Genomic DNA, 26255 nt, shown 5'->3' with positions numbered 1-26255 from the left:
AAAGATGGGCACCCATCTTTTTTCGAAAATACGGTTTGTCCCGCCCCTTCGCATGGCCGTCCACAGAGATAGGCGCCCATGGAGATGGGCACCCACTTTTGATTATGCCCCTCCACGTAATGTTTTTAAAATCTTACCATATCGTTGCTGCTGCTCTCTGTAGATTCCAATTTTGTGGTATTGGGTGTTTGTTGTTTTTTTTTTTTTTTTTAGTTTAAAAACTAAAATAGATCATGCAGACCTTATACTCTTCCACCATACCATTCCTTCTGGCACATGTCCTGGGCTATAAGTATCCTGGTTAAACCTGTCCATAAGGAATATGATTGGACAAACAAAGAGAGCTCCCCCCCCCCCTCCCTCTGTAACATACCCCCACCAACACTATACATATTTTAGGACCACTACTCTAAAGGTCATTTGTGACCAGATGTTCTCACATAGGGAAAAAAACAAAGGCCCTGAACCTTTTACAAGTGACACTTCATTAGTTTATGATTTTTATTTTCATGATATATGTGCATAGGTTACTACTGCCTTTTCATACATTTTATTCAACTACCCAAGCCTGCACAGGTCATGATCTACAGTTCTACATGTTATCTACTACTACTACTACTACTATTTAGCATTTCTATAGCGCTACAAGGCATACGCAGCGCTGCACAAACATAGAAGAAAGACAGTCCCTGCTCAAAGAGCTTACAATCTAATAGACAAAAAATAAATAAAGTAAGCAAATCAAATCAATTAATGTGAACGGGAAGGAAGAGAGGAGGGTAGGTGGAGGTGAGTGGTTACGAGTCAAAAGCAATGTTAAAGAGGTGGGCTTTCAGTCTAGATTTAAAGGTGGCCAAGGATGGGGCAAGACGTAGGGGCTCAGGAAGTTTATTCCAGGCGTAGGGTGCAGCGAGACAGAAGGCGCGAAGTCTGGAGTTGGCAGTAGTGGAGAAGAGAACAGATAAGAAGGATTTATCCATGGAGCGGAGTGCACGGGAAGGGGTGTAGGGAAGGACGAGTGTGGAGAGATACTGGGGAGCAGCAGAGTGAGTACATTTATAGGTTAGTAGAAGAAGTTTGAACAGGATGCGAAAATGGATAGGGAGCCAGTGAAGGGTCTTGAGGAGAGGGGTAGTATGAGTAAAGCGACCCTGGCGGAAGATGAGACGGGCAGTTTTGAACCAACTGGAGAGGGGAGAGGTGACTAAGTGGGAGGCCAGCAAGAAGCAGATTGCAGTAGTCTAGACGAGAGGTGACAAGGGTGTGGATGAGGGTTTTGGTAGAGTGCTCGGAAAGAAAGGGGCGGATTTTACGGATGTTGTAAAGAAAGAAACGACAGGTCTTGGCGGTCTGCTGGATATGAGCAGAGAAGGAGAGAGAAGAGTCAAAGATGACCCCAAGGTTTCGAGCTGAGGAGACAGGGAGAATGAGAGAGCCATCAACAGAAATAGAAAACGGGGGGAGCGGGGAGGTGGGTTTGGGGGGGAAAATGAGAAGCTCGGTTTTGGTCATATTTAATTTCAGGTGGCGTTGAGACATCCAGACAGCAATGTCAGACAAGCACGCTGAAACTTTGGTTTGGATGCAAGGTGAGATATCAGGGGTAGAAAGGTAGATTTGGGAATCATCAGCATAGAGATGGTAGGAAAAGCCATGGGATGAGATTAATGAACCAAGGGAAGAAGTGTAGATAGAAAAGAGGAGGGGACCAAGAACAGAACCCTGAGGTACGCCGACAGGCAGAGGGATAGAAGTAGAAGAGGATCCACCAGAGTGAACACTAAAGGTGCGGAGGGAGAGGTAGGAAGAGAACCAGGAAAGGACAGAGCCCTGGAATCCAAGTGAGGACAGGGTATCGAGAAGTATGCTGTGATCGACAGTGTCAAAAGCAGCGGAAAGATCAAGAAGAATGAGGATGGAATATTGACCTCTGGATTTAGCCAGTAATAGGTCATTGGAGACTTTAGTAAGCGCAGTTTCAGTTGAGTGGAGAGGGCGAAAACCAGATTGTAATGGGTCAAGAATAGCATGTGAGGAGAGAAAATCAAGGCAGCGGCGGTGAACAGCACGCTCAAGTAATTTGGAGAGAAAAGGAAGGAGGGAGATGGGTCGGTAATTAGAGGGACAAGTAGGGTCAAGTAAAGGCTTCTTAAGGAGAGGTGTGACCACAGCATGTTTAAAGGCAGCAGGGACAGTCGCAGTGGAAAGTGAGAGGTTGAGAATGTGACAGATAAAAGGAATAAGAGTAGGAGAGATGGCATTAAGAAGGTGGGTGGGAATGGGATCAGAGGAACAGGTGGTACATTTTGAGGAAGAAAGGAGAAGTGTAGTTTCCTCAATAGTAACTTCAGGAAAGGAGGAAAGGGAATGAGGGGAAGGAGAGAGAGGGGAACGGACTAGTGGAGGGAGAGGTGGTGAGGTAGAGAAAGCAAGGTTTAACTTTTGAACCTTGTTGTGAAAGAATTCAGCAAGGGTCTGAGGAGATAATGAAGGGGGAGTTGGGGGAGGGGGCACCTTGAGGAGAGAGTTCAATGTGGTGAAGAGAAGTCGAGGATTAGAGAAGTCGAGGATTATCTCTATTCAACATGTCCCAAAGTCTGAAATAGATATATACATATTGAGAACTACAGACTTTTGTAAAAGAACTCAAGTTTTTTTTTCGAGTATAATACAATGGATATAAGTTATTTAATCTCGCTCTTTGAAATGGTTTGCCATACTATGTAGCTTTTCAAAAAGGATTAGGTACTGATTTTACACTTTCAATGATGTCCATGATAGTGTTAATAGTTTCATTAAAATCCATCAGTATTTTCATTTTATACCCAGATAGCATAGTCTCTCACAAAGCGTTTGTAGTTTCTGTGCTTTTATATTAGTGTGCCATCTCAGGCATGCATGCTGCCTTAGCCCCCACCTATCCAGCGCACGACCATGACAGTCTTTAGCCACAACCAGGGACCAGCAGTGATGTATAATGCAGTAAACAGCTATTCATACAAATGAGTTGAAGATGCTTTTCTGGTAAAGAGCGTGGATCCTCGGCTGCTTAATAAGACCAATACTGTGCCACCATTTCATATCTCGGATATTCTCGGCCTAGAGGCATATTTGCAGAGTCTCCGTATACTTTGGGTATTCTCAGGCACATATTTACAGCAGCACACTTGTGTGACATTGACCAGCTGTGACTGCAGTATCTCTATACCCTTCATTGTTCACCTACAACAGAATATTGACAGTTTGTTAAATACGGTTCAAGAAAAAACAACTACAAAGTATACCTTTCCAGATCATATTTTGTCAGAAAGAAAACCAAGCTACATGCATACCTGTAAAACTGAGGGAGACAACTCCTCTGCCTGGTTTAGAAGATACATGATTTCTGTATCCTCAGCTAATTTTCTGTGTCATTGATGGTATCTCTGAACATGTCTTCTATCAAATCAATGGCATTATCGGTCACGGGTATGTTCTGGGTGCCATCTAGGTCTTCTGCTAGAGAAATGTTGACTTCTTAGGAGTGAAACAGTTTTTGTCCTCTAGCTAGTTCATCCTGCAAGGATTGACCGCTGACTTCTTGGGGCTCGTACAGGTTTTGGCCACATGGCAGTTCATCCAGCAAGGACTCTGTAATTTCATGGGGTAGAAATGGGCCATCTGTTTCTGTTTCAGGCATACATCAGATGTTCTGGTTGCTAACGCTGGTTTGTGACTATCAAATCGATTACCAGTGGGTATCCCTCAGTCTCTGTGTCGAGACTTTTAAGATAAAGACTGAGCCGATGCCTCTTCTTTAGCAGCAAGGACTGTTTACCCCTTCTGGTCCTTCTGTATGTTAGCGGTTTCATAGGTTTCCATGTTTAGCTGTTGCGTCTTTCTGGTCCTCCGATAGATGGAAAATAACTGAGTGAGGTATTTAGTGTGGTAGTAATTCTTTTTGCCTTTTTATATCTCTTTGTCACATGTAATCACGTGTTCTCCTGTTATGCTCCTCATGGTCTGCCGGCAGGCTTATCCAGACATGCCTGGACTATACATTTTAATCACAACCTGGAGAAGGAGGGGTTGTGGGGTAGTCGTCTTTGCTAAAGGAACTCCTGTGTTTTGCATGATTTGGGGGGAGGAGGAGGAGCATCGTGTTTAAGGGAAAGGGAAATGGGACTGATATACTGCTTTTCTGTGGTTTTTGCAACTGCATTCAAAGCTGTTTACATAGTGTATACAGGTACTTATTTGTACCTGGGGCAATGGATGGTTAAGTGACATGCCCAGAGTTGCAAGGAGCCGCAGTGAGAATTGAACCTTCTTCCCCATGATCAAAGTCTGCTGCATTAAACACTAGGCTACTCCACTCCACTAGGCTACTGCAGCTCACACAGACAGGGAAACTGTAGATGCCTTAAAACAGGAGGACTGTGAGAAGAGGAGGGGGTGCGGGAGATATGCAAGGAGGTGTGGATTCTCATACACAATACAGCACATCACTTTGTCAGCTGGATTTGCTCCAGGAGGAAGAGGGGGAGGGGGATCTGGGGTTAGTGGTATGTACCGTAAATACACCACTTAGGGTTTGTTTTCTTAAAAATCAAACAGCTCTTCAGGCACGAATTGTTCATTGTTTTGTTAGTCTTTTTGTTGCTAACTGTGTAAGCAGCATGATTTGAGAGTTGTGTTTAAAGCAGACGATCTGTGTGTGTACATGAGCTTTGCTTATAGGGAAGAGGAGAGGGGGAATGAATGTAAAACCATTAGGTTTGTTTTAAAATTCAACACTAACTGTTCACACTAGTTATTTTGCCTCTGTTCCCATTAAAGCCTAAAACGTAATTTTGTTTTTTTTGTTACACCAGCTAAAAATTTAGTTTTTTTTCTTTCCTGAGAGAAAAAAACCATCTGTCTGATACCAGTGCTCGGGAGGAGGAGGAGGGGAGGGGGATCTGGGGTCAACTCTTTTTACAATGCTGTTCAGAAAAAGGAGTTTACAAGTAGTGAAGAGATATCACTGAAATCTGCCCTTCTTATGAATGTTACCTTAAAGCAGCTTTGTGTCTGTTGCTTTTTTCCTGAAAAAAGGAAGGTGATGCCCTTGTGTCTGTGGAACGAACATTTTAGCCACATACTGTAAAAAAAAAGAAAAGCACAAAAAAACAGAGGGCTGAAAAAACAAGCCGTTGAGGAGGAGGGAATGAACAGAATTAAAAACAAAGAATTGGTTTAAGGACAGGAATAAAACAAACTGCACATGTAGGGGGGGTGATAGGGCGATTGACGCAATTTCCCGTCACGTGACAGATGGGGGGCGATTGATGTAATTTCCTGTCACGTGACACATCCATGATGGCATGTTGTGTGAAATGGGAAGTGACATGATGTGTCCAGTAGTCACCGCCATCTTGGAAAATGGACGTGGCTATGATGTCACATCCTGTGATGACATCAGAAGGCGTGGAGCTATGCAGATAGGGGTAGGGTTTGGAGCAGAATTATGCAAAAAGGAATTGCTCATGGATAGAGCTATAACTTCAGGTGATGTCATCAAAGGGACAGGGTGTGGGCAAAGAATGGGTGGGTTGTAGGCGAATAGTCGGCTTGGCCTGGGTGGATCCTTGATTCTGATTGGCTGACATGACCAGAAGTGGGCATGGCCACCTGTCAAAATCAACTAGCATCAATTAATGGGTAACGAATGCTATTGAGAATTACTACTCACAGAGCTGTTACATGAAGATATGTTCGGGATAACCTCTCTTTGTATATTATAATATTTTTCAGGGCAGTGGATGACCTCTTTCCTGTTCCCCTCCAGCCTCTGTCCCCCAATACCCCAGCTTGGGCTCGTCGTCTGAGGAACTGTGAGGTCAGTGGGCAAGAACATAAGCCTTTTTTCATATTTTATCATAATTATAAACTTGTAACTTAAGACATACTACTTTGGTCTGACCTTCCCAGAATGATTAGACTTTGCTGATATCTGTTTTTAGGGTCCTTTTACTAAGCTGCAATAAACACTAGTGTGTGGTTACCACAGCTTAAAAGGGCTTACCGCAATAAATTCTTAATCTGTACTTGCTACCTGCACGCTAAAAATTATTTACAAACTAGTAAAAAAGGCCCGTTTCCGTAACAAATGAAACGGGCGCTAGCATATGGTTTAGGTTATTATTTATTTGTTTTTCCTGTTTGATATTAAGGGATCTAAGTGTTTGTTCAGATTTTTTTTTTTGGGGGGTGGGGGTTTGTGGAGGTTTTTTTTTTTTCCAGAAATGTAAATGTGTGTCTTGGAGTTATCCTTTCCTGATTGTTGGATAAGTTTTTTTTTTCTTTGTTTTGCTGAAGAGCATTGTTGTTTTTTATTTTTTGAAGGAAGAGGAGCATGTTATTTTGTGTCGGGTAAGGCAGGAAGAGAGAAGTGCTTTGCTTCTGGAAGGTTTTTTTGCATCCTGGATTAGTGAAATGATTTTCCCGAGGTAGAAGGGAGAGGAGCACGTTGTTGGGGCTTTTGGGGGAGATGGTGTGAACCGGAACGTCTTCTGTAAGGTTTGTGGGCATCCTGCATTTTTTTGACGATTTCCCCGGGGCGGAATGGAGAGGAGCACCTTGTTGGGGCGTCGGGGGGGGGGGGGGGGTGGAGTGAACTGGAACGTCTTCTGGAAGGTTTGTTGGCATCGTGGATTTGTGAAACGACTTGCCGGAGTCGGAAGGGAGAGGAGCACGTTGTTGGGGCGTCGGGGGGGTGAACCAGAACATTTTGTCCTTTGCAGTCCGCTGGAGGGAAACGCTTGAAGGGGGGGTGCGTCGGTGTGGGAATGGGGGGGTGCGTCGGTGTGGGGTTGGTTTTGCAGGTTTGCAGCCAGTCTCCAGTGATTCCGAGGCAGGGGAGGAGTAGGGAAACACGCCTCCCCCTGTGTCGGTCACTGTTTGCTACTGGCTGGCTCATGGCTAATCATTCCAGCTGGGCGACAGGTTTCTGTTAGCGGCAGCTTTTTGTGGGCGGCGACGTCCCTGATGGTGAGGGGCATGCTTTTGTTTTTCAGCTCCACCTAGTCCACGTGAATGGTATGCAAGTATTTCGCACATACCCACAGGTAGCGGTGGTCCTCTACTCTCCGTTCTGATCTGCTCTTCAATGCCCACAGTAGGAATATTGTGCTATCGTTCTAGCGTTGCTCCTCTGTTCTCTGTGCTGCACAATAATGTGGCGTTCTGCTGTTGAATGCTCCTCCCTTCTTGCCTTGTACTTTCCTGTGATTGGTCCGCCTAACGTCGCATTGCGTTGCCTGGTAACGGTTCACATTGTGTGTGGTATTTTCTGATTGGTCCTTCATGCCTCCTACGTGATTACCGTTGCCTGGCAGCGTGAATGTTTTCTTTCGTCGACGTTTGACGCGAGGGCGGGGCATAGGCTGGCTGGCTTCACCACCATGAATCCACGAACCCTTCAGGGAGTGATTGAGTGACTTCAGAACGTTGTCTTCAGAACGTTGAGGGTGAGTTTTATTATAGTAGATTTTTTTCTGGAGGGGACATGTCTGGGGGTGGAGAGTGGATGTTTTTGTGCTAATCAGTTAGTTCATCTACATTATCGCGCGCTAAGTGATTTGCGCAGGATTAGCGCATGAGCCCTTACCACCTACAAAATGGATGGCAGTAAGTGCTCATGTGCTAATTTCTATTAATAGCTGTGCGCTAATGACAACATTAGTGCATGGTCATTAATTCTGAAAATTGAAAATTGGCCATTTTACTAATTCTGTAAAAATGGCCTTATGCCTGGGAAAGACCCGTGTAAGGGCATGCTACGACTGCTTTTTACTGCAGCTTAGTAAAAAGGACCCCTTTATTTTCTAGCTTAGTGCCATGGTACCCAATATCTAGCAATAGCACCTCACTGTTATTAGTGTTAATTCTTTCCTCTATAGACCTCTCCATCTTATGTGTCTTAAAGCTCTTTAATGATTACTAATGTAACCCAGACCTCATGTTATGTCTTTCCCAGTCCTATAATACTATTTTTTTTATTTTAATTGTAAACCACTTAGTTAACTTTGTTTATAGGCTGTATATCAAATAAATTAAACCACAACCATAACTTGAACTGAGGAGATAGTTGCAGGGAAAGAATTATATGAACAGCAGGGCCGTGCCAACACGGTAAGCGAGGTAAGCATGGCAGGAGGGCACCATCCTCTGGGGGGCGCCCCGCTGCACCATGCTTACCTTGCCCAAAAAAAACGATCGCTACACTGCCCGCCCTCTTCTCCCCAGATCCTTTTCCTTTTTTTTTTTTGTTTAAATTTACCTCTGTCCGGCGGCGTAGCATCAGTGAGAAGGAGGCAGCGCTCCCCCGCCCCGACGTGTCTACTAGTCTTCCCTTCGCTGTGTTCCGCCTTCTTCTGACGTCAGAAATGACGTCAGAAGAAGGCGGGACACTTAGCGAAGGGAAGAAGACTAGTAGACACGTCGGGGCGGGGGAGCGCCGCCTCCTTCTCACTGACGCTACGCCGCCGGACAGAGGTAAATTTAAACAAAAAAAAAAAGGAAAAGGATCTGGGGAGAAGAGGGCGGGCAGTGTAGCGATCGTTTTTTTTTTGGGGGGGGGGGAGCGGTGCCAATGGGGGGGCGGCGGCGGCGCGGTGCCAACAGGGGGGGTGGTGCCGGAGGCGCCAACTGCAGGGGGGCGCCGGAGACCCTAGGCACAGCCCTGATGAACAGGTTACAAAATATTCACTTTGTTCTTTTAGTAAAGCTTAGTGTGCACTAACGGACATTAGCATATGCTACTGTAATGTGCCATGTGGTCTATAGTATAAAATAGGACAGAGAGCATTTAGTGTTGGCTAATTCCATTGGTGTGCATCAGAGGCGTAGCCAGACTTCGGCGGGAGGGGGGTCCAGAGCCCGAGGTGAGGGGGCACATTTTAGCCCCTCCCCCCTCCGCTGCCGCCGACCCCCCCCCCCCGCCATTGCCAACCCCGCCGCCACCACCAACAACAACTTTGCCCCCCCCCCCCCACCACCAACGACCCTCTCAACCCTCCCCCCCTCCCGCTGCCAACCCGCCGTCACCTACCTTTGCTGGCGGGGGACCCCAACCCCCGCCAGCTAAGGTCCTCTTCTTCTCACAAAAGGCTTCCTTCTGTTTCTGACTCACAGAACGAAGCCTTGCTGATCTGCAAGGCTTCGTTCTGTGAGTCTGATGTCCTACACATTGTACATGCAGAACATCAGAAACAGAAGGACCTCGGCTGGCAGGGGTTGGGGTCCCCAGCCAGCAAAGGCAGGCGACGGCGGGTTGGAGGCGGGAGGGAGGGTTGAGAGGGTCATCGGCAGGGGGGGGGTCCAGGGCCAAATCTACAGGGGCCCAGGCCCCCCTGGCCCCACGTAGCTACGCCACTGGTGTGCACTAAACTTTAGAAAAAAAGGGCCTCTTTTGTCATTTTACCACTACTACTGTTTATCATTTCTATAGTGCTACTAGATGTACGCAGCACTGTGTACTAAATACAAAAGAGACAGTCCTTGCTCGACAGAGCTTACAATCTAATCAAGATAGACAAACAGGACAAATACAGGAATATGGAATTACGTATAGTGGGAATGATTAACACAGACAGGGTAAATAGGAGTTAAGAGTTAAAACAGCTTCAAAAATGTGGGCTTTTAACCTAAATTTGAATACGGCCAGAGACGAAGCTCGACATACTGACTCAGGATGTCTATTCCAGGTATACGGTGCAGTAAGACAAACGGAATAGACTCTGGAGTTGGTAGTCGAGTAGAAGGGTACAGGTAAAATAGATTTACCTGACAAATAGAGTTCCTGGAGAGTGTAGGGAGAGATAAGAGTAGAATGGAGTTTGAACTGTATACGGAAATGGATAGCTATTATAGCTATGCTCATAATAGCCCAATGAGAGGGCTATTATGAGCATAGCGATACTGGCAGAATATATGTTGTGCAGCAGAATTTTGAACAGATTGAAGGGGAGAGATGGTTTAGTGGGAGACCTGTGAGAAGCAAGATGCAATAATCTAGGTGTTGGTGTATATCATGGAGACCACGAAAATGTGCAAACCATACATATTTCTAGTATTTATTCTTATATTGCTATTTTGCTTTTCTTGAGCTGGAAGCAGATCTGGAATTGCAAGACAGCATTTGTTTCTGGTAACTACCTTTCTAAGGCTGTAGAAATTTGTGGTTTGACATTTGACCTATGCTAACTTGTGATAAGTTGCTGGCTACTAAGAGCCAGTCTCCTATGACTAAGGACGCCTGCTGTATCCAGATAAACAATCAGAAGGAGAAGTAAGTGGGTGTGGGTACAACTGTAGGCAAAGCAAGAAGGTGGAGGGGGCTAGTATGATAACTGTACATACTAAGGACTTAGGTCAACCCATATCAAATGAAAACTTATGCTTATATGCATGACAGGCCCTAACTGCTAATATAATAAGGGAATAAATGATAGAATTTGATGGAACATGATTCATAACAGGAAACAGAATATTCTGGAAAGATGCATATTCATTAGGTAGGAAGGGTAATTATAATTAAGATAATGAAGAAAGGAAGAAAAAAGTATTTAAGAGGAAACAGAACTGAGGATGGCGAGCCTCAGTGTGTCCACTAGCAGGTGGACATATTGACAGCTCCCAGGGAAAACTCTGTTTTTATTTGCTACATATTATACTGTATTGGGACTTTATTTGTTACTATTTCAATAATTACTGATTGGCTTCTTTGACAAATTGAATAAACATTTTTGATAACTAATATTTATTTAGTAGTCAGAGTTTTTCTTGCCTGGAATTCTGCCTGGGGGAGTAAAGATTTACTCGAGGGTTGTAATTCCCCCCCCCCCCCCCCCCCCCTTCAAGGAGATCTCCAGAAGGTTACTTCTGTCTCAGAGGCAAGACAGAAAGTGAACAGAGGTGATAAGAATGTGGATAAGGGTTTTGGTAGTGTGCTTAGAAAGAAAGGGATTTAATTTGATGATATTGTAGAGAAATAAATGACAGGTTTTAGCAGTCTGTTGGATCTGTGCAGAGAAAGAGAGAGGGGAGTCAAAGGTAGCCCCAAGGTTATTTATATGAGCTAAGAAGATGGGGAGGATGAGAGTGTTAGCCATAGAAATAGAGAATGGGGGAAAGCGGGTTTAGGGGGAAAGATAAGAAGCTCAGTCTTGGCATGTTTAGTTTCAGATGGCGGTGTGACATCCAGGCAGCAATGTCAGATAGGCAGGCTGAGACTTGGGCCTGGATTCCTGCTGAAATTTCTGGTATGGAGAGGTAGATCTGGGAATCATCAGCATAAAGTTTGAAAACCATGGGAGGAGATCAGAGCACCAAGAGAATAAATATTGATGAAGAAAAGAAGAGATCCCAAGACACAGCCCTGAGGTACACCGACTGATAGTGGGATAGCAGCGGAGGAAGGTCCACCAGAGCATACACTAAAAGTAGGAGAGTTGAGAGGAAAACCAAGGACGAAAAGAGCTCTGAAATCCAAACGAGGACAGCATATCTAGGAGTAGGAGGTGATCAACAGTGTCAAAAGCAGCAGATGGGTCAAGAAGGATGAAGATAGAATAGAGGCTTTTGGATCTGGCCACGATCAGTTCATTGGAGACTTTAGCAAGGGCTGTTTCAGTTGAATGAGAGGGCGAAAGCCAGATTGAAATAGATCAAGAATAGCTTGAGATGAAAGAAAAGACAACGGCAGTGAACAGCATGTTCAAGTAGCTTGGATAAGAAGGGAGGAGGGAGATGGGGCAATAGTTGGAAGGGCAGATAGGTTCCAATGAAGGTTTTTTTGAGCAGTGGTGTAACTATGGCATGTTTTTCCTACTTTTTTCTTCACTACTAAACATAATTCCTCTTGTGGTACTGTTCGTTATATGATTCATGTTCTCCATAGTTTACACTTTGCTTTTGCAGTATTCTCTAGTATCTAAAGCCTGCCCTGTATGAATTCATGCTTATCTCAGCTGCACTTCCATGCAAGTGATGTTTTGCAGTAATCTTTTTATTTTTTTTTTTTGTCTGCTTTCCACAACAGAGAATTGGGGACTCTTACCGTGGGTACTGTGTTAGTGAAAATGAGCTAGAGAGTGTTCTTACATTGCACAAGCAGCAGACACAAAGTGTGTGGGGGACGCGGCAGTCCCCCAGCCCTGCCAAACCAGCTACACGTCTAATGTGGAAGTCACAGTATGTTCCCTATGATGGAATTCCCTTTGTTAATGCAGGTATATTTTACTATATGTTCATTATATGTTATGAACTAATTTGTATCATGGTTGTGAGCACGGTCCTTCAACAAGGAAAAATATACACCAGAACAGACTGTAACAGGCAATGTGATTGGTGTTTTGGTCTGCACAACCTGCTTCCAGGATAGTCATGGGCAGTCGCTAAAACAGCAGGTTACACTGGCGAAACAATGCCATTTCCAAAAAAAAATGAGTCTCGGGGTTTCTGCCACGTACTTGTGACCTGGATTGCCCACTGTTGGAAACAGGTTACTGGGCTGGATGGACCATCGGTCTGACCCAGTACAGCTATTCTTATTTTCTTATGACATCCAATCAGCTCTGGGTATATACCCATAGTCAAAATTTGATTTACCTGTAACCTTTCAGAATGGATAATGAAATGTCATTTATAATGAGTAGATAATCTTTTATTTTTACTTCTTATTTTTGGCCTAAACATTTTGTGTACTTTATTAAACATTTGCTTTACATATTTGGGGCAACTGTTACATTTTAAAGAAATCCTCTCTCTTTTCCTTACACAGCTTTATGTGAAATATTATTTGGATACTTTTAATGATATTAGAAAATACTAGTTAACACTGTAGTTCATACAGAGGGCTGAACACCTAGAAATCCCAGTTTAATTCCATTCACGTATCCTCCTTGCACTCAGATTTAGATTGAGTTGCTCAGAATAGGGGTATTGTAGAACATAGGTTCTGAAGACATGGTACGCATTCCCCAAGGGGTACATGAGACATCAGCAGGGGGTACATAACATCTAGTGTCTATCAGCTACATTTCCTTCCCTGAGAAATCGAAACCAGGCATCAGACTATAGTCCTGTGCGTGTTGCTGGCAGCTCTTGCCAGTCTTCCCCCTCTAAAACAGAATATTACATCATAGGGGGAGGACCAGCAAGAGCTGCCAGCAGCGTGTACAGGGGAGGCAGTGGGCAAGTGAGTGGGTGGAGGTGCTGGTGAGGGAGGAAAGTGGGTGAGAGATGTGGCAATGAATGGTAGTATTGGAGGGAGAGAGAGACAGGTGATGATGGTGGTTGATAGGGGAGGGGAAACAGTGAGATGGGGCAATACTGGATGGTAGGGTGAGGCAAAGAGAGAGATGGGGTGATGCTGGATTGATGGAGTGAGGAGAAGAGAGATAAGGCAGGGCTTATAATGGTGGGATGGAAGGAAATAGAGAAAGGATAATAATGGGAGTGGAGAGATGCAGAAGGGTGATGATGAATGTAGGGGGGAGGAGAGAGAGATGGGGCAATGCTGTATAGTGGCAGGATAGAGACAGGGATAATGGTGGATGAGGAGAAGGAGGCAATGTTGAATGGAGAGGAATGAGAGAGGAACAATGTTGAATGAGGGGGAAGAGGGGTGAGAGAGACAGAGATGAGATCCTGGATTGGTGGCAGAGAGGAAATGCTGCATGGCAGCGGAAGAGAGAGACAGAGAGGATATCAGGGTGAGCAGAGATGCATTCAGAGAGGAGATGCATGTCTTGGGAGGAGAGAGAGATACACACAAAGAGGAGTTGCTGCTTGGCTGGGGAGAGAGACAGACACAAAACATAAAGAACATAAGATTAGCTATACTGGGTCAGACCAATGGTCCATCTAGCCTAGTATCCTGCTTCTAACAGTGATCAATCCAGGTCACAAGTACCTCGCAGAAACCCACTTAGTAGCAACAGTCCATGATACCAATCCTGGGTCAAGAAATGTCTTTCCCCATGTCCATCTCAATAACAGACTATGGACTTTTCCTCCAGGAACTAGTCCAAAACATTTTTAACCCAGATACGCTAATAACTTTTACCACATCTTCTGGAAGCAGTGTCCCCTGGTCTTTGTACTTTTTGAAAGAGTGAAAAATTGATTAGCTTCTACCTGTTCTACAGCACTCAGGATTTCATACATCTCAATCGTATCCCCCCTCAGCCGTTTCAGCCATATCTTTTCCAAGCTGAAGAGCTCTAACTTCTTTAGCCTTTCCTCATGTGGGAGGTATTCCATCCCCTTTATCATTTTGGCCGCTCTTCTTTGAACCTTTTCTAATTCCGCTATATCTTTTTTGAGATACAGCAATCAGAGTTACTCAAGGTGAGGTTGCACCATGTAGCGATACAGAGACATTATAATATTCTTGTTCTTATTTTGCATCCCTTTCCTAATAATTCCTAACATCCTGTTTGCTTTTATGGCCACTGCTGCACACTGGGCATATTTCAGCATATTGTCTATAGTGACACCTAGATCTTTTTCTTGGGTGCTGACTCCTAAGGTGGACCCTAGCATGCAGATGCTACATGGCTTGGATGGGGGGAGAGGAACTGTTCAATGGCTGGGGGGGGGGGACAGTGAGAGAGAAAGTCATTGAAGGAGATGGATGATGGACATGGAGAGAGAAGAAATATCAAATGGACAGGAGGCCCTGGTAAGATAGTTCAAAGGAAACCAGATATTGGGATGAACATGATTAGAAAAATAAAATGATTGGACAATAAAGCTAGAAAAATTAATTTTATTTTCTATTTCATGATTAGAATATGCCAGAGCTTTAATCGGCTGAAATTTGTTTGACTTAGGGGGGCATTTGGTTGAAGAAGTTGAGAAACACTGTTGTAGAGTGTGAATTATTTCACATGGCTTTGTATACGTTGATGACACTTATCACAAGTATAAAACACTTATAGTCTGATTTATTAATGCATGTTATAATGAGTTCTCTGCTTAGTAAATAGTACCATTTCCAACCCAAGACAAGACTGACTTTGGGATTGGTGTCTAGTTGGTTTTGAGGTCTTTTTTTCTCCACTAATTTTTTTTATTTAAATATTTTTGTCACAATCATGCTACAACACATATGACTTTCAAGTTTTTGATTTGTTTGGTTCCCAGATTTGTTGCTTAGTAAATAGGCCCAACTGACAGTAATGGGCTTTTGTGGTAAATGATGTGTGTTATATTATATTAATGTGCATAACACATTAGTAAATCTAGTCCTTAGTTTTGTCACGTTGTTTTATATGGAAATTGAGTATGGTAGACAAACATAAAGAAGTTGAGAAAACATAATATATGCCACACTGGATCAGGCCAAAAGCCCACGAAGCTCAGCATCCTTTATCAGAAAGTGACCATTTCAGTTATTAGGAGGTACCTGAAGAAGAAACCCATATCTTGAAGCTCCCTCGGGATGACAGAGCCTACTGAGGTCTACTTGGATATTATTTGTACATATATTTTTTCTCTATGGATTTGTTGAAACCCATGTTAAATCTAGCTGTTCTTATTGCCTTGCTCATATCCTCTGGCAACAAATTCCACAGCCTTCAAAATCACTTTGTGTGGTGGAATTCACATTGGTATATGCTTGTTTACAAAGTCGTTAGGAAATTCATTCCTGTCTCCATATCTTCAGTTATGAATAAATCAAAACTTCCTTATCATGCATGCCAGACCAGTCCAAACAAGTGGTTTATGTTCCCCTGCCAGTAGTTGCACCCTTGAGGTATAGAACTATCATTCTAAGGGCCCTGTTTACTAAGCTGTGCTAAGGACGTGGATTGTATGGGCGACTCTAGCATTTAGCGTGTGCTAAAAATGCTAGCGCACCTTAATAAACAGGTCCCTAAGTTACTGACTATGAAATGATGATTTGGAATGCACCGGATTTGGTTTTAGTGGTGAATAACAATTGCCTTCAGTTATTTTGAAAGCAGCAGTGGCCCCCTATAAGGGGAGTGAAATCAATTCAAAGCTGTTTTTCTCTGGCTCCATCTGCTGGCAGGGGGACAAGATCTACTCATCTGAACTAGTCTGTCAGGTCTCAAGGAAAGGAAATTAAAGGTGTCAAGTTCTAAGCTCTCCTTTAGCAAATCCTGGAACATGATTGCTCAATCATCAAAGTATCCTTAATTTTTGGTGTAAGATAATTTTTGCAGAGAATCTTGAAAAAGGTTCTGTGTTGTTAACAATTTCAATTCCGCAGATCACTGGAGGGATTGAAATTTAGTGTTTGAGTTTCTGCCTGCAAAATTGAAATGTTTCACTGTAAATCCCATGACTGATGTGGAAAAGATTAATAAGGAATATTATTGCTGGAAATTGTACTAAGACTAGGAACCTGTAGGGGTATATTCAGGAGGACAACTCTTAATATATATCCAGAGGTAGTTAGCTGACAGAACACTACTAAATAGCAATTATTCTGAACATGTTTCTAGGGGATGTGTACCTCTTTGGCCGTTAGGCTAGCTAGCTGTACTAATGAAAGGAACAATGCCACAGATGGCATATATTATGATTTATTAGCAATAGAAAAATATCATATATATATATAGCAAATTGCAAAGCAGATTACAAAACTAGATTAGATTAGTTTCCAAAATATACAAAGGTATATGATCCAGATCCTCTAGGGTAGCATTTTCTGAAATGCTACCTGTTCCACGCGCAGGGCCCAAGAGACAGGCAGAGCCCCGGAGTCTCAATGCGTGGATGAGACGATGGTGCAGGGAGGAGGGTTTTAGATTTGTTAGGAACTGGGCAACATTCTGGGGAAGGGGGAGCCTATTCCGAAAGGATGGGCTCCACCTAAACCAGGGTGGGACCAGGCTGCTGGCGTCGGCATTTAAAAAGGAGATAGAGCAGCTTTTAAACTAGAAATGGGGGGAAGGCCGACAGTCGCTCAAAAGCGCATGGTTCGGGAAAAGGTATCTTGCAAAGATACCTCACAAACAGGGAAGATAGGGTTTCTGGATAGTGAGGTTGCACAACAGACCGTGGTAGGCCAGGTGCCCTTAAATACAACTAAAGATCAGACAAAAGATGGCAAATCAATAGTGTCAGGTACTAAGCATCATGCAAATAGGAACAACAAACATACTCTGAAATGTCTATATGCAAATGCTAGGAGTCTAAGAAATAAGATGGGAGAGTTGGAATATATTGCACTAAATGAAAAATTGGATATAATAGGCATTACTGAGACCTGGTGAAAGGAGGATAACCAGTGGGACACTGTCATACCGGGGTACAAAGTATATCATAGTGATAAGGTGGACCGGACTGGTGGAGGGGTAGCATTGTATATTAACGAGAGCCTTGACTCAGATAGAGTACAAATTCAGCAGGACACAAATCACACCTTTGAATCATTGTGGGTTGAAATTCCATGTATAAAAGGGAAAAAAACGGTGATAGGAGTGTACTACCGTCCGCCTCGCCAGGTTGAGCAGGTAGACGCAGAAATGATAACAGAAATCAGAGACGCGAACAAAATGGGCAATGTGATAATAATGGGTGACTTCAATTATCCAAATATAGACTGGGTAAATGTAACATCGGGACACACTACAGAGGTACAATTCCTTGATGAAATCAAGGACAGTTTTGTGGAGCAGCTGGTGCAGGAGCCGACGAGAGAAGGAAAAATTGGTCCTTAGTGGAGCGCATGATCTGGTGAGTAATGTTATGGTACTGGGGCCGCTTGATAACAGTGATCATAACATGATCAGTTTTGATATCGACCTTAAAGTAACTGTACACAGAAAGTCAAATACGTTAGCGTTTAATTTTAAAAAAGGAGACTATGATAAAATGAGAAGAACGGTAAAAAAAAAACTTAGGGGGGCAACTGAGAGAGTAAAAACTGTACAACAGGCGTGGACGCTGTTCAAAAATACCATCCTGGAGGCCCAAGCCATACATATTTTGCGAATTAGAAAAGAAAGACGGAAGTCCAAAAGATAGCCGGTTTGGTTGAAAAGTGAGGTGAAGGAAGCTATTAGGGCTAAAAGAAACGCCTTCAGAAAATGGAAGAAGGAACCGTCTGAAAATAACAAGAAGCAGCATAAGGAGTGTCAAAGCAAATGCAAGGCGCAGATAAAGAAGGCCAAGAGGGATTACGAAAAAAAGATAGCATTAGAGGCAAAAAAACATAGTAAAAAATTTTTTCGGTATATTAAAAGCAGGAAGCCGGCAAAAGAATCTGTTGGGCCGCTGGATGACCGAGGGGTAAAAGGGGCGATCAAGGAAGACAAAGACGTAGCGGAGAGACTGAATGAATTATTTGTTTCGGTCTTCACCGAGGAAGATTTGGGTGGGATACCGGTGTCGGAAATGGTATTTCAAGCGGACGAGTCTGAGAAACTTACTGACTTCACGGTATACCTGGAGGACGTAATGGGGCAGTTCAGCAAACTGAAGAGTAGCAAATCTCCTGGACCAGATGGTATTCATCCTAGAGTACTGATAGAACTGAAAAATGAGCTTGCGGAGCTACTGCTAGTGATATGCAACTTATTCTTAAAATCGAGCGTGGTACCGGAAGATTGGAGGGTGGCTAATGTAACGCCGATTTTTAAAAAAGGCTCCAGGGGAGATCCGAGAAATTATAGACCGGTGAGTCTGACGTCAGTGCCGGGGAAAATGGTAGAGGCTATTATTAAAAACAAAATTACAGAGCACATCCGAGGACATGGATTACTGAGACCAAGTCAGCACGGCTTTTGTGTGGGGAAATCTTGCCTGATCAATTTACTTCAATTCTTTGAAGGAGTAAACAAACATGTGGACAAAGGGGAACCGGTTGATATTGTGTATCTGGATTTTCAAAAGGCGTTGACAAGGTACCTCATGAAAGGCTACAGAGGAAATTGGAGGGTCATGGGATAGGAGGAAATGTCCTATTGTGGATTAAAAACTGGTTGAAGGATAGGAAACAGAGAGTGGGGTTAAATGGTCAGTATTCACAATGCAGAAGGGTAGTTAGTGGGGTTCCTCAGGGTTCTGTGCTAGGACCGCTGCTTTTTAATATATTTATAAATGATTTAGAGATGGGAGTAAATAGCGAGGTAATTAAATTTGCTGATGACACAACGTTATTCAAAGTTGTTAAATTGCGACAGGATTGTGAAAAATTACAAGAGGACCTTACGAGACTGGGAGACTGGGCGGCTAAATGGCAAGGCAGATGACGTTTAATGTGAGCAAGTGCAAGGTGATGCATGTGGGAAAAAAGAACCCGAATTATAGCTACGTCATGCAAGGTTCCACGTTAGGAGTTACGGACCAAGAAAGGGATCTGGGTGTCGTCGTCGATAATATGCTGAAACCTTCTGCTCAGTATGCTGCTGCGACTAGGAAAGCGAATAGAATGTTGGGTATTATTAGGAAAGGTATGGAAAACAGGTGTGAGGATGTTATAATGCCGTTGTATCGCTCCATGGTGCGACCGCACCTTGAGTATTGTGTTCAATTCTGGTCGCCGCATCTCAAGAAAGATATAGTAGAATTGGAAAAGGTGCAGCGAAGGGCGACTAAAATGATAGTGGGGATGGGACGACTTCCCTATGAAGAAAGATTAAGGAGACTAGGGCTATTCAGCTTGGAGAAGAGACGGCTGAGGGGAGACATGATAGAGGTATATAAAATAATAAGTGGAGTGGAACAGGTGGATATGAAGCCTCTGTTCACGCTTTCCAAAAATACTAGGACTAGGGGGCATGCGATGAAACTACAGTGTAGTAAATTTAAAACAAATCAGAGAAAAGTTTTCTTCACCCAACGTATAATTAAACTCTGCAATTCGTTGCCGGAGAAAGTGGTGAAGGCGGTTAGCTTAGCAGAGTTTAAAAAGGGGTTGGACGGTTTCCTAAAGGACAAGTCCATAAACTGCTAATAAATGGACTTGGGAAACATCCACAACTCCAGGAATAACATGTATAGAATGTTTGTACGTTTGGGAAGCTTGCCAGGTGCCCTTGGCCTGGATTGGCCGCTGTCGTGGACAGGATGCTGGGCTCGATGGACCCTTGGTCTTTTCCCAGTATGGCATTACTTATGTACTTATGATTATCTAAACGGGCTATCTAAATGAATGATTACACAACCAATCACAATACTGATATCCTAATGATTATTATGAGAACTTACACCACACATCTTAGGCAAAATACACAGTTAGCAGCTAAATTCACAGACCATAAGTCATGACATAAAACCCATCTATCTCAGACAAAAGCCAAAAACTAATTATCCCCTAATAGGTAGTAAACCCTGTTATCTCACCCTGCAGTCTCCAGCAGACTTCCAATGGTAAAGAAGCGGATTCCTCCTCTGAGACTCAAGCTGAAGCCTCAGTGAGTGTCTCAGTCCAGGAATAAAGTCCAAGGTCTGTATTCTGGATGCAGATGGCACAGTCTTTAGGTAAGGCCGTATATTATAGCTGAGCTACCCTTGTGAGTTTGTTACAAGGTATGCAGTTCACTGGTGTTTAGGAAATCACTGTTGCTCTCTCTCTCTCTCTCTCTGAGAGCCTTCTAACCTCCAGCAAGTCTTCCGGTCCTCTTTCTTCTGTTTTCGTTCTTCAGTCCAACTTTTGGCACCCAAGTGTCAGATGATACCTGTGGACCAATCACAGATGGTGTAATAATGTCCAGCCAGCTTCATGGTCATGAAGAGAGGCCTTTGTTATAGCAAAGAAACTGTTATCGATGGCATGCAAACCTCCCTGTCGGATCTCATACTCCTGGAGCCATCTGTGTCTCTCTTCTCCATTCTTCCCAGGAAATAACTGGTTAGTTTGCAACAAATAATATGTCCTTGGATGTAGTCATCATGGTATGCTCAGCAGTAATTTTCTTTTTGTAGAAAAGTTGATTTCTGATGAATACAGATGCATGCAGGCCACAGGCTGTAAAATCCATATTATTAGAACAGAATGGTTCGGCTTGTATAGGCCAAGACCAGCAAAGGTGAGATCGCAGGTAAATACACCTACAAACCATTCCATGAAACATATAGCAGATTTAAAACAAATTGGATCATTTTTCCTTTTCACACAATGAACAATTAACAAATGGAAAATAAAATAAATGGGAAAGTTATTTCATTTAGTGATAATTAATAGAAATAAAACAAAACGTGGAAAAGAAAATAAGATGATACCTTTTTTATTGGACATAACTTAATACATTTCTTGATTAGCGTCTGAAGGTTGCCCTTCTTTGTCAGATCGGAAATAAGCAAATGTTGGTAGATGACAGTATATATAAGTGAAACATCAAAGCATTTCAGTGACAGTCTAACAGGATGGGGGTGGATAGGTGAGAGACAGGAAGAGTCGGGTGGATGAGGGACAGGGAGATATGCATGGGGATAGGAGGGTGACAAAGCAGTACAATTTTATGGTTTATAATGGGCTAGAAAACCCAGAACTTTGTTAAGTCCTGTCTGGTGGGTGTCAAAATATTTAATCATTCTGACTTCAAAGGTCTTACGTTCCTGTATTGTTTTAAAGTTCCCTTTCAGGATTCTTACCATGAAATCACTGGTACACGTGTTCTGGTTTTGTAAAGTGTTGCCCCATAGGGGTGACATCCTTATTGGTACTAGCATTTTTCATATGGTGTCTATGTAAATTAAATCTCTTCTTTAGCATCTGACTGGTTTCTCCAATGTAGCACCCATTGTTGCATTTTTTACACTGAATGATATATACCACATTGGAAGATGAGCACGGGAAAGATTCCTTAATGTTGAATATTTTTCCTTTGTGAATGACGGTGGGGTCCTGTGAAATGTTTTGGCATAGTTTGCAGCTGGATATGTTGCAAGGATGTGTGCCATTTTTTTCTTTTTGAGTCTGTGTTGGGAGCTTACTTCTAATTAGCTTGTGTTTTAAGTTGGGTGGCTGTTGGAAGGCCAGCACTGGTGGGGATGGAAATATCTCTTTTAGTAATTCATCCTCCTAGAGTAGAGGCTGTAGGTCTTTTATGATTTTTCTTAATTTTTCCAGCTCTGGGTTGTATGTCACTATAAGGGGGATTCTGTCTGTGGCTTTTTTTTCTTTGTACTGTAGCAGATTTTCCCTGGGTGTTTTGAGGGAGGAGGCAATATTCTTGGAGATTATTTTGGAGTTGTAGCCTTTCTGTTTGAAGGATGCAGTCAGGATTTTAAGGTGTCTGTCTCTGTCCCCTGGGCAAGGCCGTCCATACAGGACGCTCCTGATGAGCGCCTTTGCCCCCTCCTGATCCTTTTTTGATGTTTGCTTAGATTTTATATTTTATGCAGCCCAAAGCGTGTTTGTGTTGTTTATCTCACTTTTGTTTTTAAATATGCCAGCTTGGATTTTTATGCTGCAGGGGGAAGCAGGGAGATGACAGCTCAGGCCTTAATGACAGGTCTGACCTCACGTTAAATTTATCACGGTAAATGATTCGTTGCAATCGTCGGTATGGTTAGTGCATCCCGAATTGTCCACATTTCAATGGTAGTTACTCGTTTGCATTCCGTTTTCGTTAGCTGCTAGCGTCGTCAGAAAATGGCCTTTAATGCATGCTACGGTTGAAAATTTCTTCGTTAAAGGGTCGTTAAGGTTTAGTGCATCTGGGCCTCAGTTCCGTATAACAGCTTTAAGCATAAAGATGCACTATCTGCTGGCCAAATAGGAGAAATACACTTCAGACATAATTAAAGCAGGGAAATGTCCAATACATTTTACAGGCTTAAAACACACTGTTTCTTCACAGGTGGTAAAAGTAGGGTCCTGCTTTTGGAAAACGGAAAAAGAAGCCACCTAACATCACCGGGGATCTGTTGGATATGCCGGATGGTCAGATCAGCGAAGGTCTGATAATCAACACTATACTGTACTTTTTTTTTTTTTTTGTTACATTTGTACCCCGCACTTTTCCATGCGGCTTACATGGAGCAATGGAGGGTTAAATGACTTGCCCAGAGTCACAAGGAGCTGCCTGTGCCGGGAATTGAACTCACTTCCTCAGTTCCCCAGGACCAAAGTCCACCACCCTAACCACTAGGCCACTACTTGTTTTCTAAAGGCACATAGGCACTTGTGTTGCCTTTATTTTTTAATCATTTTTATTAAGACCACAAAATGCAGAAGAAGCAATACAAGTACCAAACATTACTTATAACAGACTAACAAATCCCAAATACAATCATATGAAAAATAAGAACCCTGCCAAAAAATCATGCCCCCTCCCCCATCCTTCCCAACAATAAAACCGAACCAGCTAGATCCAGGTGTCTGTGCCAATTATTTTTTTATTTGTTACATTTGTATCCCACATTTTTCAACCTATTTATAGGCTCAATGTGGCTTACATAGTTCCGGAGAGGCGATTGCCGACTCCGGTGAGAACAAATACAAAGTGATGTTGTGATAAGATAGAGTTCATGTGGTACAGCCACCTTAGGGAATTGTCTAACGGAAGAGTTGGGTTTTGTCCATTACGTACTTTAGTTATGTTGTGTTGCTGGGGTCAGGCATTTAAGTCAGATCAATGGGGTATGCCTTTTTGAACATGTTATTTGTTAGTGATTTCCGCAACTTTAGGTGGTCGAATGTCGCTTTTAAGGCTTTTGGTAATGTGTTCCACAGTTGTGTGCTTAAGTAGGAAAAGCTGGAAGCGTAAGTTGTTTTGTATTTGAGTCCTTTGCAGCTTGGGTAATGGAGATTTAGATAAGTTCGTGTTGATACTGATGTGTTTCTAGTTGGTAAGTCGATCAGGTCTGTCATGTATCACGGGGCTTCACCATAGATAATTTTGTGAACCAGGGTACAGATTTTGAAGGCGATGTGTTCTTTGATTGGGAGCCAATGTAGTTTTTCACGAAAGGGTCTTGCGCTTTCAAACTGCATTTTTCCAAGTAAGTTAAATAGCTAAATTAAGAATTCTACTGTGGGTTAAGGTGTTCAAGAAACTCTCCCAGAATTAGTGGCCAATAGGAGAAGTGATGTCACTGGCTTCCGATCAGATACCGCATTCAATTCAAGCTTCTCCTTCTTACCTACAAATGCACTCAGTCTGCTGCCCCTCACTATCTTTCTACCCTCATCTCCCCTTACGTTCCCGCCCGTAACCTCCGTTCACAGGATCAATCCCTCCTCTCAGTACCCTTCTCCACCACCGCCAACTCCAGGCTCCGCTCATTCTGCCTCGCCTCACCCTATGCTTGGAACAACCTTCCTGAATCCTTACGCCAAGCCCCCTCCCTGCCCGTCTTCAAGTCTTTGCTTAAAGCCCACCTCTTCAATACTGCATTCGGCACCTAACCCTTACCGTTCAGTGAATCCAGACTGCCCCAATTTGACTGCCCCTATCGGACCGACCGTTCACTTGTCTATTAGATCGTAAGCTCTTTGAGCAGGGACTGTCTCTCTTTGTTAAATTGTACAGCGCTGCGTAACCCTGGTAGCGCTCTAGAAATGTTAAGTAGTAGTAGTATGTCAGAAATGTCCAATCTCTGCATGTGGAGAAGGTTTATCATATGCTGGCGCCTCATTGACAAGGAAGGAGGATCAGGGGACAGCTATAATATTAGAATTTGTGTTGCATTTAATAAAATAATGTCCACTCCAAGCAACTCTTAAAAAAAAACCCTCAATTGGGAATAATATGTAAAAGATCATCAATATATCTCCCATTCAGTTTCACATAGTTTTAACAGTATATTATATACTATTGGACCATCAGATGTGTTATTACCCCACTTAGACTTATATCAGCAATGGGCAGTTTCACACCATCATTAGTTATTAATCCAGTGTATTTATTCAAAGAAACTTTTTTAAAGCTTATTCATCAGATACTCTTGCACAATATAATGATATTTTGAAAACATAAAGTATAATATTTTTAGACACTTGTTTTCATTCTGTTTTGACACTAGATGTTGGCAATTAAGCAAGAAGCAAAACCCAACATGAATTTATGTTTTGCCATATGCAGCATCAGAAAAGGTTATGATATTATACCTTAATCTTTCATCTAAGCAGGACAGCTTTTTGACATCCTAGTGTGCTTTGACATATCTGGAATTGAACTGGCCTGTTTTTTTAAATAGAAAACTGGATTAATAAACAGCATTTCTAAGTGCAGGTGGACTCAGGAGTGCATGAAAAGTATACAGTGGTGGAAATAAGTATTTGATCCCTTGCTGATTTTGTAAGTTTGCCCACTGACAAAGACATGAGCAGCCCATAATTGAAGGGTAGGTTATTGGTAACAGTGAGAGATAGCACATCACAAATTAAATCCGGAAAATCACATTGTGGAAAGTATATGAATTTATTTGCATTCTGCAGAGGGAAATAAGTATTTAATCCCTCTGGCAAACAAGACCTAATACTTGGTGGCAAAACCCTTGTTGGCAAGCACAGCGGTCAGACGTCTTCTGTAGTTGATGATGAGGTTTGCACACATGTCAGGAGGAATTTTGGTCCACTCCTCTTTGCAGATCATCTCTAAATCATTAAGAGTTCTGGGCTGTCGCTTGGCAACTCGCAGCTTCAGCTCCCTCCATAAGTTTTCAATGGGATTAAGGTCTGGTGACTGGCTAGGCCACTCCATGACCCTAATGTACTTCTTCCTGAGCCACTCCTTTGTTGCCTTGGCTGTATGTTTTGGGTCATTGTCGTGCTGGAAGACCCAGCCACGACCCATTTTTAAGGCCCTGGCGGAGGGAAGGAGGTTGTCACTCAGAATTGTACGGTACATGGCCCCATCCATTCTCCCATTGATGCGGTGAAGTAGTCCTGTGCCCTTAGCAGAGAAACACCCCCAAAACATAACATTTCCACCTCCATGCTTGACAGTGGGGACGGTGTTCTTTGGGTCATAGGCAGCATTTCTCTTCCTCCAAACACGGCGAGTTGAGTTCATGCCAAAGAGCTCAATTTTTGTCTCATCTGACCATAGCACCTTCTCCCAATCACTCTCGGCATCATCCAGGTGTTCACTGGCAAACTTCAGACGGGCCGTCACATGTGCCTTCCGGAGCAGGGGGACCTTGCGGGCACTGCAGGATTGCAATCCGTTATGTCGTAATGTGTTACCAATGGTTTTTGTGGTGACAGTGGTCCCAGCTGCCTTGAGATCATTGACAAGTTCCCCCCTTGTAGTTGTAGGCTGATTTCTAACCTTCCTCATGATCAAGGATACCCCACG

At 43.2% G+C, this 26255-nt stretch overlaps 1 protein-coding gene across 2 annotated transcripts in view; it reads left to right on the top strand.

The window, feature by feature from the left end:
• The window catches only part of CARF (calcium responsive transcription factor), a 194502-nt gene that overhangs the window by 80448 nt on the left and 87799 nt on the right, over positions 1-26255 (top strand). For both annotated transcript variants that reach the window (XM_030210699.1, XM_030210698.1), the window contains exons 6-7: positions 5776-5860; positions 12065-12254. In XM_030210699.1, coding sequence (XP_030066559.1) covers positions 5776-5860; positions 12065-12254 — 275 coding nt within the window. The remainder of the gene's footprint in view (positions 1-5775; positions 5861-12064; positions 12255-26255) is intronic.

The sequence above is a fragment of the Microcaecilia unicolor genome, chromosome 7 (assembly GCF_901765095.1).
Source record: "Microcaecilia unicolor chromosome 7, aMicUni1.1, whole genome shotgun sequence".
NCBI lineage: Eukaryota > Metazoa > Chordata > Amphibia > Gymnophiona > Siphonopidae > Microcaecilia > Microcaecilia unicolor.
Note: the sequence above shows the minus strand (reverse complement) of the source record. Positions and strands in the feature narration are given on the sequence as shown.